Below are 13320 nucleotides of genomic sequence, written 5' to 3'. Positions count from 1 at the left end.
CTTCTCGAATTCAACTTACTTTGCTCTGCGCGAAGGTGCCCATATGGATGTGTCTACTGCTGTCGATAATTTTGATACTTGTGATTTTTACTTAGTAAAAGAAGCTTGCTTACTTAACACTTATTTTGTGTAGGTATTTTTTCAAAGGTATAAACGAGTATAATATATAAAATACTATTGAATTTAAAAAAATATAAAATATATATATATATATATTTTATAATTCATATGTGTCACGTACCTACAAAGACACTTAAGTAACTTGACTTACTTAACCTTTTAAGTTTTGGAATTCATATTTTTTTCTTTTTTAATATTATTTCAAAGACATTACAGTACACAGAATTAGTAAAGATGGTAACCATAAGTAATTGTTTAAGTTTATGTAGATTTTGTAAAATTCATTTTGTTTTGATAATATTTGTAATTGAATATATCTTGGACAAATGGACTAAAGTTCTTTCATCGCAGTATTCATATAAATTCATGTAACGAATTCAGGTTTAGCGTCGCACAACGCTGAGAAAAAAAACTGCATCGCAGTGAGTCGCGATCGGGACACATACACACTCCAGCAAACTGCAACTCTATCACGATTCCGTTTCCATGTAAGAACTTGGTGAATTCCTCGAATGAGGGATTTCGAATTCAACAGACTATATTAGTACCTAATCATTAGACCAAATACAAAATCATTTTAAATTTTTGGCCATCTGCCTGTCCGTCTTTCTGTTTATCTGGGCTTATCTCCAGAACAGCTAAATGGTTTTGATGGGACTAACACTTAAAAATACAGGGGATTGTGGAGAAATAGACCATTTTTTATCCCGGAATTCCCGCGGTATTGGCCTATGTAGCGCGCGCGTACCTTAAAGATTTAAATTATGATTTATTAAGTTCATAAGAGTATAGATAATCATACTAAAATAATTTATAATTTTTCCCTAAATACACTTAAATAATATTAAATAAATATTCGTATAGTTTAAGTGGGCGACAGGGCGTTGGGACCGCTAGTTTCAATGATAACTATCAATTACATCAATATTTAACATAATTAGAATAATTAAAAAATATACTGACAAGTTTAATATCTTGTTTCATAATTTTTATTTTTATTTCTATTAAAATTGATTGATTGAATTATTTGAATTGAAAAACTTGAATATTTTGAAATAATTTTTAAAATTAGTGTTTTTCGTAAAAGAATAACATATTGGAATAAAAACTTTCGTCTTAATTCCATCCACCCCACTCACCGTCAGTTTATCATGATATGGTGGCGGCACTGTGGCGGAAGCGAATCTCGATGTTTTGTAATGGAGCTTTTTAAAATGGAAGTCGAACTTTTGTCAGACACTTTTAGCCACGCCGGAGATACATTTAAGCTTTTTAACTTTTCCACTCCGGTAATGTATCCCACTCTTTCCTAACGTTGTCGTAGAGGTGTCGTATAAGTTTATTTTTTATTTGAGACGGGGAAGTAACAACTTTTTATTTGTTCAACTCGGAACGTTCCCAGTCAGTCGCGATAATCCTGTCAAAGAGGTCTTCTATTCAGCTTTTTTATTTCGTCCACAGTGTAAACATATTGCCTACGAGCCATTAAGTAAATGCACTCGGGCTGCCACTCGGCACTACATTAATATTGCATTTCTAACTCTCCTTGCTATGGTATACCCGTATACCCGCGTCGCCGCAACGACCGCTGCTTCTCTGGACGTGATAAATACCTGTTCCATTGACAGCCAGTAATTATATATTAATGTTCATTTATTTAGATTAAATTTAAGAGGAAATTCATATATTATACAAATTTTTACAGTAAAATAAATACAATTTTGTCATTGTTATATGTATTTGTACCTACTTATTAAGAAAACATATATGTATATAGAAGTTTTTTTTGCATTTTTATTACTATTATTATACCTCAATATTCACCTACATGAAAGTGTTTCTTATAAAATGACATCAATCACTCAAAATCAATAAGTGCTAGTAGGTAATGTAAGCGCTTAACGAGCCGCGAGCAGAACTCCTGAGCGGATCAGCAAATGGAGTGCTTCATGCATAATGTAGCACCGACAGAGTGTTGTTTTGAAAAGCATTCAGAATTCGTTATTTTCATCACGCCAGGTGATGCCTGCACACCTCATGAAACATTAAACGACATATCAATGCGATAACAGATTCGGCACGCATCGTATTATCCCGCTTCGATACTTCGCCGCCGATCCGGGCCAGATCATCACTCCGCTATAAAGCGAGTTCTATAGCCTGACATAACTTTATTAAATGATAACAGGAGATAACCAGCACCTCAGAATTAATTAATCCACTCTGAGATTGCATCTAGAGGCCCTCTCCACCCGCGCCTCACCCCCGGCCGGGTCGATCCGTTTCCAGCCACTTAAACTTCACGCGCCGCGCTCTAGCTTCCGTTTTAATTACAAAATTAATTCAAAATGTAATTAAAGTTAACAATAAGGCTGCAAACAATTGAAGTTATTTACGTTAGTTTATGCTTTATGGAGAACACAACCTCGTTAGGAAAGCATCTTGAAATGGATACCTACTATAATACTTTAATAAGTTGAATTTGCAGTGTAAAATTTATGATAAATTTTAATTTATTTTGTTATTATATTAAATTAAATTAAATGTCAATCGCCCCGTAGTTTTAAATTACAATTCCATTTTCCATACTGCAGGAACTATTCAAAATGTTCCATAAATAAATATTTTTTCTATTTTATAAATACAGATAACATAATAATCAAAAGATAAAATCAAATGACATGTCCTAAAAGATCACCTATGTAGTATGTAATGGAAATGGTGTCAATAGACAGTTTTGCGGGTTGCGACTCATCCACTCAACCTCGCTATACAAGCAATAAAGCTCTGTTGAAAAGCACTTAACGGGATTGATTCAGACCATTTACCATTCTTTAAACAAACACAAAAACCTCTCCATTATCGTAAATTATAAAACCTTTTAGCAAATCGAAGTTAAAGGAATTACATAAAAAAACTATGCTTTTTAGAATATTTTATTGATACAAAAGTAATTTAATTTATGAATTAATATTGTTTGTATTCTTATTTCAATTGCTAATTGTATTTAAGTACATAAGAAAATAGTTTTATAATATATATTAAAAAGATCAAAATAAAATTAATGTAACTTAATTTAAACAGTTTCACTCTGTATCCCATAAGGCATGATAGGAATCCATTTTCCGCGGAATTTTTCGAGGCATTGTGTTGATTGGTCGAACTCAACGGCGGGTCTTGTTGCCAGAGCGAAGAAATTAAAATATTAATAAATAATAATTCATTCCCTCGAGTACCTGCATTTAAAAAGGACTACACTGACTAGACTAAATTTATATTAGACGCCGATTGCCTATTCTTATCATTATTTCTATATTTTAACTAGTTAATGGCCTCAACTTAAATTCTGTAGGCTTTAAACACCTTCTCTTGCTACTTTCGCTTATCCATTCATTCGTTCTCCATTTTCCGCCAAACTCTGGAGGCATTGCGTGGTGAGTGGGGAATTTAACGCCGCAGTTTGCCTTGACACGAGAAACGAGTCCAGCGAAGAAACTAAAATACAAATTTAAATAAATATTTCATTTTCTCGAGTAGGGATCGAGCCCCCAAGCAGTGGCGCTTATTTCCCTAATATTTTTTTATTATTTATATTTTTTTTTTATTGAATACACATTTATTATTTTTAATACATATATATAATTTATACTCTTATATTATAGTAAGTATAGAGTATTTGATGTTTATTTTAATAATATCGTTTTATTTTATTAATTGCTTTGTAGTAGCAGCTCTAATTAGTAGCATTACTATTTAATTTCTATTTAATTCAGTTGAGTTCTACACAATGTAATGTGTAAATAATGATTATTAGGTATATTTAAAAAAGTAATTATGTTACAAATTACGAAACGCAGAATGAAGACGGAAAGTTAGAATAAAAATATAGAACTCTAGTCGCTCATTGAAATTTATTTCTCTCCCAATTACTTGAAAAGCATTCTTACTACAAATTTAATCTAACCTGCTCACTGCTACGTAGAGAAATAAATTATATCATGATTTTTTTTAAACAAGGCAAGTCAGTCAAGTACTTATGGCCTATGATAAAAGAAGGAGGAGATGAAGATACAAGAGTATGGATCTATGGAGCAACTGTTATTGTCGTACTGTGTTAGAACTACGAAAACACATTAATTGCATGAAAACACTGTAAATAGCATTGACAAAATGAATATGGATTTGATGCACACTCCTCAGGTTTAAATTATTTTCATATTTTAGTCTTACAGCCCTAATATACTTAAAACACCAATACAAACTTTATGATGTCCATATAAAAATAAGTAAAAAAAACAGATGTCACTGTGTCGTGAGTTTAGACACAAACAATGGCTAACGACGTTGCGTTTTAAAGCAGTTATACGATAACATTAACACGTCAAATACATAGTATGTTACTGTTATAGCCACATATAATATTTAAACATTTTAATTTAATACTGGCAACTCTTAATGATTTTGAAGTTGACATTGACATTTAGAGATTTGAATAATTTGATAACAGTAAAAAAATAAGCATGATTTTTGCGGCATGCGATAGACATGTTAAATCTTGATGCTGATTAAAGATTTCATAACAATTTCGGATAATTTTTTATTTCAATTGATATCACAATGCCAAATACACGAAAAAAAGTTATAAAAACTGTGTATAAAGACGATGAAAGTAGTGAAAACGAAGGCCACGATTTTAGCGATTCTGGTTCAGATGCGGTCATTACCGATAACGAGAGTTCTGATGAAGATGAAGAAGAGTTTCATCAATCGTCTGAAGATGATTTCCAAACAAAACAACCTAAATCAAAGCGACAAAATGTTAAAAAAACCAAAACAAAGTTCACAAAATCATTTATCAACAAAATAAGTAAACAAGATTTTGAAATTAAAGAAAACATCCCTTTATTTTCGGTTAAGGATATGTCCGATGCTGATAAACTGTTACCGCCGGTTCTTAATCTTTCCGAAAGTGGTAAGTCAATTGCCTACATGCAGACAGTGTTAAGCTCTTATAAGAGTTTTACAATTCATTCTTGTTATTCAATAGATATTTGATAAAGTGTAATTATATGAATACCATTAATGATGAATACTTTTATATCCCTACATATAATTTAAATAATATCCTATTAAAGCACTTAGAAATATTCAATAATACATTTTTACAAGTAAAATAGATAAATCATTTGAGTTATACATATAGAATATTATTTTCCCAAATTGAAGCCATGCCATAAGATGCAGAACAGAATATCTCTCTATCTACACTGTGTGATTTGTAGGATGTGTGAACAGAATTTGTAGGACATGAAAAGCTGAAAGAAAATATTAAAAGTTACTTAGCTCTTATTTTCCTATTTAAGTTTCTTTTCTTTTATTTATATTAATATTTATGTATGTTGATTACAGATAGTAGTGATGATGATTCACCTAGAGTCACCAAGAAAAATAAGCAAACATGTAGTTTAAATGTTGAAACTTTTAATTCTGAAAATGAACCAGAAACAAGATTTGAATATAAAGATGTAAATAATAATTTGCCACTTTTCTGTAATTTTGCTTTTAAATTATTTTTATTCATTATTTTAAATACAATTTCCAGGTGTGGTCAGAAAATGTCCAGGATAATAGTGAAGAAATTGCTAAAAAAACATTTATGGAACTAGAACAGCATAAAAATAAAATAGAAGAAACAAAACAATCTATACAAAATTATAATCTGAAAAATGATAATATGAAGGAATTTGAAGTAAATGACCTACTTGCTCTTGGAGAAGATGAAAAGCCTGCAAAACTTTTTACAAAGCCAAAAAGAAAAGCCAGAAATGAGGACAGTGATTCAGAAATGGAAGATTGGGAAGAAGTTAAAGGTTGGTTATCAATAGCTAAGTTCCAATAAGACAATTAAAAAGTGCATATTCTTACAAATTTAATAAATATATATTTTTGTACTTCTTTATTGATGATTTATTTTATTTATACTATTATGCATTGAGTGCCAGAACTCTATACTACAATTTGACTTTCAATGAGAGCAAGGAAATGAAAATAATTCATTTCCTCAAGTTAAAATTGATCCCACAACTTAGCCTTTACAGTCAGATGTACAACAGTTAAGTATGTTCATGTTTTTAAAAGAATATTGAGTTGATTTTAAAAGTAAATGTTGTTTAGGTTGAAAAGATATAATTAAAAGTTTCAAATTCTTCTTTTCTTGATAAAAATACATAGTCATATTGAAGTGTTTGTTATACATATACCATTTTTACATAAAAATCATTTAGATATTTTTACACAAGAAAAAATCTTTTATCCTATCTTTTATTAGCTTATAACTGTACACACTACTACATATAGCAAGTTAGGAGGAAATCTAGTGCTAAAACGCTTTGTTACATACTTTCCGCCCAATTTTCTAGTCCAAAACCCTTGCAGATACAATCAGAAATTGTTCTCATTCACCACAACTGCTTATAAGCATTTATAATTGTATATTTCATTTATATACATTTGTTTGCAGATGTTATAGGAATACCACAGCAAGGGCTACAACTCATTGTAGGAGTACCTGAAGGGATTTGTAGAAAAACTAAGAAACTAGATATTGAAATGATGATGAAAAGAAAAATGAACAGAGTCAAGAAAGAGTATCAAATTTACATGCATAAAGTACATGTTTTATGTTGGCTTGGACATGGCAATTTTGTCAGTCACATCCTGAACGACCAAGATATATTAGCAGCATCATTATCTCTAGTTCCATCTAAAGAATGCTATCCAGGTGAAAGAGTGGATATAAAATATATTGAACAAATAACCAATTGGTACAAGGATAAAGTCACAATTAAACAAGACAAAAATGAGAACAAGTTTAAACCTAAAGCACCTTCATTAAAAGAACTTCTGCTCCAACAAATAAAAAGTAGAATATTCACAACCAAAAAGTATACTGTTTTTGTGTTTGTATCAATGTTAAGAAGTCTTGGGTTGCAATCACGGGCTATGTTTAATTTTGTCACACTGCCAATAAAACCACCTTCTTCAGAACTTTGTTCATTGTCTACTAAAGAAAAAGATACAAAAGTGAATGAAAAGGAAGTTAAAGGGAAAGTTAAAAAAAGTGCTCCTCAAAAATCTGGTAAAGTTAAGAAAGAAAAAATTGAGCAGCTTGATGGGAATTATGATAGCTCATGTGAAAGTGATAATATAATGCAAATAGATGGTAGTGACGATAACCCCACGGTAAAGACTCGGCGGCAAAAAAAAATGACCGCAAGTAGTGCTGGGAAACATTTGAATACAGACGATAACCCTGAAGAAGAAAGTGTGTCTCCACCCAAACGGCCCAGAACGAAAGCAGCGATCAACCGGGAAATAGCAAGTGCAAAAGTTGAATCGGCCGAAGAGAATAAGCAAGTAGATTCTAAAAAGATAAGTGGATCAGGTAACAAAACCGCGAAAAATTCGCGAAAATGTTTATCACTTAAAACTCAAGAAAACCTAAAAGAATCTGTTAATAATAGTAATGAGTTAAAAATTGATGATAAAAATTCAAAAGATGTTAAGAGTCCTCGAAAGACTAGAAGTAAAGATACAGAGAAAAAATCACTTGAAACTCTTGCACCTCCAACAAATACTGGTATTGTAAAAGGAAAAAGTGGGAAAAAAACCAGTAATCCACCAAAGATAGTTGTTTCTTCTCATAATGACGGCAGTAGTATATCAAGCAAATATTTTGATGCCAACCAATCTTTACTTGAAACAAAACAACAAACTGTACATGGAAGAAAACGTTCACGCACATCTGAACCTAAGGCATCAAATAACAAAAGTTGTGATGAAGTAAAAAAACCACGAACACGGAGCGCCCAAAACAATCCAGAAAATAGAAGTAAATACTTCAGTGAAAGTAAAGAACAGATTAAAAAAACTACGAGATCTACAAAAGGGAAAATTGATAATAAATTAGAAAATCTAAATCGTGTAAGCCACAGAGACCTTGCAAAACAAAAAAATACATCCAAAAATGATGTAACTAATGACCTTGTAGATATTATTAAAGAAAGAGTTAAAAAGGCAAAAGACGAAGCAAAAAAGGGAATTGTTAAAGGTAATTCACATAAATACAACAAAGATATTTACATACTTTTTTTTAGCTTGAGGCTGTATTCCGAGAATATGTAAAATATAATATGAGCTTTAAAGTTAAAATATAGATTTTTTTTTTATCACAATGCAGGTTTGTAGGTTCATTTCCTACTCGGGGGTAACGAAATATTTAATGTTTTTATTTCCTCGTTTTGGTAACTAGGCAAAGCACTGCGTTGAATGGCGCCAATTGGGAACAGTATTGTCTTAATTGGAAATGGAGTGTCTTAATACTGGGTTTCCAAGTGGACTTTGTGCGTGATCGTCAAAATAAATATTATATTTAAACACATTATTTTAATACCCTATTTTAATGTTACTTTTATTATAAAAATCACATAAGTTGTGGGTACTATCAAAACCATATAACAATAAACAAATGTTTAAGTTTTATATTTTTATTAGGAAAAATTAAACAAGAGTCAGATGAGGACAGTGACTTTTTGCCAGTTGAGTCGCCAAAACGCAACCATTCGAATAGTGATGATGATTTTAAACCAGTTAAAATTAGTCCTAAACTCAAAACTGCTAAGAAAATTGATCGTCGAGTCCTATCGACGGATGACGAACTACCATTAAATAAAATTGATGTTTGGTGTGAAGTGTTTGTGGAAGAACTGGAAGAATGGGTTGCAGTTGATGTTATTAAGGGGAAAGTACATTGTGTCAAAGAAATATATGTAAGTACTAAAATTAAATATTACATACTATTGTATTGTTACTATTTATGGACTAAAACACAATTTTTTTATTGGAAATGAAAAAAAAGAGTAAAAGGAACAAATCTACTTACAACACTTAAGATCTAAAAATGACTACTTAAACTGGAAAAAGACTTCTAGCTCATTAAAGATGAATAATTGATATTTATATTGAACCTTTGATTCTTAACGATAAAAAAAAAAATAAAACCCTTCAACAACCAAACAACAACCTATTTTCTTTGTATTGCAGCACTTACGACAATGACTTATCATCATCTTACAACCCTTTTGCTTTCACACTGCTATATAAAATAAACCTCAATAACTTTTCATACAATAAAATTATATTATTTTCAGAACCATGCCACACATCCGGTAAACTATGTTATCGGATGGGACAACAATAATTATTTAAAAGACCTAACACGTAGATATGTTCCTCACTGGAACACTGTAACAAGGAAGCAAAGAGTTGACACAGTATGGTGGGAACAAGCTATAAAGGGCTGGCTCGGACCAAAAACAGCAAAGGATAGAGAGGAAGATGAGAGATTGGACACAATGCAGCTAGAGGCACCTCTGCCCAAAAGTATCGCAGAGTATGTTGCAAACTGTTTATATAACATAGAATAACATATACAATGAGGCTGTTTTGGAGCAGTGGAAGAGTGTGGCTGTAAACAAGACATTGTGGGTTTTGGTTTTGACTAGGGGCAAAGAATTATTTAATTTATTTTTATTTTTCTCACTTTGATAATATGACAAAGCGCATCGTTGAGATCTGCTACTCAACTCACAATGTCTTGACAATTCATCAGACACTGGAAAAAATTATAAAATAATAAGTATGACAGTTTTTGTTTTATTTTTAACAAAGTCAGTGTTGATCTACTGGGACTTTATTTACAAATATGATGTTATATCTTACATTTTTGTAAACTCAATTGAATTCTAAAATCTATTTTGTTGTTTTATGAACTAAACATATTTTTTAAATTATATTTTTCTCTTTATAATTAGCATTACCTCTTACAGATACAAAAACCATCCACTCTACGCTCTCAAACGTCACCTCCTCAAATTCGAAGCGCTATACCCACCGGATGCGGCCACGCTCGGTTTCGTGCGGGGCGAGGCAGTGTACGCGCGCGACTGCGTGCACGTGTGCCGGTCGCGCGACACGTGGCTCAAGGAGGCGAAGGTTGTTAGACTTGGTGAGCAGCCGTATAAGGTTGTGAAAGCTAGGCCTAAGTGGGATAAGGTGGGTGGTGTATTTTTATCAGAACCTAATCTCGACACTCTACTTTTCGCACTATTGAGTGCTAAGTGGTGGAAGCCAGTGTTGCGTTTTGCCTTAAAAATAATATATTAATTAATTCCAGGTGGATATTGAACCCATAACCATAGTGTCAAACGCTATACTACTGCACCAGAATGGTTTTAGTTTCTTATTTATGGATCCTATGCCTGTAGCTGAGCACTAGCTATGCCTGTAGCTTTTTTTGCTTGGGAAAGAAAATTATTACAACTTTCTATTTACGAATTGATTGAAATAAAACAAACACTAAACACGAAAATGAAAAAAAAATGCTACAGCCGTTTTTAATATTAGCTAGGAAAAAAAATTAAGAAACAAATTATTTTACATAATTATATATTATATTGTTTAAACCGAATAATAGTAATAATTGAATTGAATATTTGCAGCTATCAAACAAATTAATAACAGATAAACCACTCGAAATATTTGGCCCATGGCAAGTGCAAGATTATGAACCACCCGTAGCTGAGAATGGAGTAGTTCCAAGGAACCCATATGGGAATGTTGAATTATTCAAAGATTGCATGTTGCCTAAAGGCACAGTACATATTAAATGTAAGTAAATGAACATTTTGTATTAAACACATCACATGTAAATGTAATCTTTTTTTAGATTCACCTTGTAGACATTGTAAAAAATCTTTAATTTTTTTGTGTATTTTTATTATATGTAATAAAGAATATATAATAATTTAAACCAGGCCACAAGCCAGTGGTGGGGCAGGAGCACAAAGTGTGAGTGTAAACCGATTGGTTGTGGGTCTCCTCGGGGAAATGAATTATTTATTTAAATTTATATTTCTTCGCTTTGGTGTCGAGGGCAAAGGGCGGCTTTGAGTTGCGCTACCTCCAGAAAGTGGGGAACAGTGTTTTAACACTAGGTTTACCCTCTGCCTACCCACCTGTGTGCGGGATACAGCGTAAAGCTGATTTAATTCTTTAATATAGTCTTTAATTCTTTAGTATAGTAAATAGTCAACATAATATCAGTTACAATGTTGAAATTTCTTTTTACCTTTTTTTATTTCAGTACCAGGCTTAAATAGAGTAGCCAAAAAGCTAAACATAGACTGCGCACCTGCTATGACAGGATTCGAGTTCAATGGAGGCTGGTCCCACCCTGTGTATGACGGTTTTGTGGTTTGCCAGGAATTTGAACAAGTGATTACTGAAGCATGGCTTAAGGTTCGTGTGTAATTGTTTAATTTTCAAAGAATTCAATAGGAAAATTATTGGTATGTATCTTATAGTGGAACTCGAGGAAATTAAATAATTAATATCAATATTTCTTTGTGATATTAAAATATAGATATCAAAGATATAAACTTATTGAAGATTATATGTCTTTGTAATTGTTATAACACACAATTAAAACACTTCCGGACCCTACGTAACGCCTACGTAAGTAAATATTAAATAGCGTATAAATATTAAAAATATTAAGTCTCATTTACATTCGCACACAATTTAAATAGTATTTTTTCAGTACTTAGGACAGTATTTAATAATAAACATTAATTTTTTAGGACCAAGAAGAACAGGAACGTAAGGAGATCGAAAAAACCGAGTCCCGCGTTTATGGCAACTGGAGGAAACTTATAAGAGGTCTATTTATTAAGGAAAGACTTAAGGCCAAATATGGATTTGAGGAACCAAGTACTTCAAATGATAAGAAAACAAAAGGCCCTAGGCTTGTTGTGAAGAAAAAATAGTATTTCTAATAAGTAAGGGACTAATGTAATTACTTAATAATAATTAGAGTAAAATTGAATCTTTTTCGGGTATTAATAATTTTGGTATTAACAATTAGATTTAAGATAGAGCAGGTTTCATTTGAAAGTAATGTGATATATTATTGCCATTTAGTTTATCTTTTATTTTATACTAGTTTTTTTCTGCATTCTTTTCTATACAGATTGGTCTTAGATCTTTCAAAACAAATCCGCCTATTTTAAAACAATTCTAGCAGTAATTTTTAATACCATTTAGATGTTATCATATTTTTTTAGTATTTTATGAATGCTTTAATATAATTAAGGTGTTTACTTCAGACATTATTAAACTCCATCCCAAAACCAAAAAAATGTTGATTTATAATTTTAATTAATTTTTAACTATTTACTTTGACCCCATAAAGCAAATTCATATTTAATCATGATACCACTTGAGTTATTAAAAAAAATCTCAAACACTCAGTTTTAATTTTTTATTAAATAGTGTTAACCATAAAGTTTTTATTGTATTATCATTTATAATAAGGCACGGAATGCATTTAGAAAATAAGTGTTATAATGTAGAAATATAAAGTCAAATAGTTACATTTACATAAAAAAGTTTAACATAATTCCCCAGAATAGAAATTGGACCCACAACGTTCCGTTTACAGTCCCACGCTGTGGCACCATGTCGAACAGGTTATGAGCCAAGTATATTAAATGTAATTTTATTAAACTTGAGAGAGATAGATATCTGTTATGTTTTAATTATTGTGTGTGAAAGCAAACAGTTTAAATGTTGGTATTTTTATGTATGAAAAACGAGGCCGTCGTAGCACAGCGACTCAGTGTTCGACTGTGAACGCAGCGATTGTAGGTTTGATATCCACTCGGGGAAATTAATTATTTTCAATTCTCTCTATGGCAACAACACAGTGCCCCAGTGTTAAATTCCGCCACTCATTACGTAATGTTTGGAAAATCGGGCGGGAAATGAGAAATGGAATATCTTACTACTACTAGTACTAGACTACTTACTAGATTCTCTCTGTCTACCTTGCTATATGTGAGATACGGTGTGAAGGTTAAAAAAACTTGATCTGGTAAAATGTACTTCTAAATCATATGTACCTGTCTAATAAGTTTTAATGATTAATGTTTTTGTTTACCTTTTAACATAATTTTAGTAATAATCAGTCTTGATCTTGTTATGTTTATTTAGTTTTACATCTCCATTTATACAGATTGTCCAATTAAACATATTTTTTTAATATTGAGTTTTATTAAATTTTGATATATTGTGATTTCTTGG

General features: G+C 31.4%; 1 protein-coding gene across 1 annotated transcript; it reads left to right on the top strand.

The window, feature by feature from the left end:
• Positions 1-4597: 4597 nt before the first annotated feature.
• On the top strand, positions 4598-13277 carry Xpc (DNA repair protein complementing XP-C cells homolog). The gene is made up of 10 exons (XM_085200021.1): positions 4598-5092; positions 5530-5645; positions 5723-5990; positions 6641-8230; positions 8674-8948; positions 9330-9571; positions 10008-10233; positions 10680-10848; positions 11324-11478; positions 11820-13277. The coding sequence occupies exons 1-10, from the start codon at positions 4738-4740 to the stop codon at positions 12003-12005; spliced, it is 3582 nt and encodes a 1193-aa protein (XP_085056147.1). The 5' UTR covers positions 4598-4737; the 3' UTR covers positions 12006-13277.
• Positions 13278-13320: the final 43 nt, after the last annotated feature.

Source organism: Heliconius melpomene, chromosome 17 (assembly GCF_056956725.1).
Source record: "Heliconius melpomene rosina isolate 202511_hmr_F chromosome 17, ASM5695672v1, whole genome shotgun sequence".
Classification (NCBI taxonomy): Eukaryota; Metazoa; Arthropoda; class Insecta; order Lepidoptera; family Nymphalidae; genus Heliconius; species Heliconius melpomene.
Note: the sequence above shows the minus strand (reverse complement) of the source record. Positions and strands in the feature narration are given on the sequence as shown.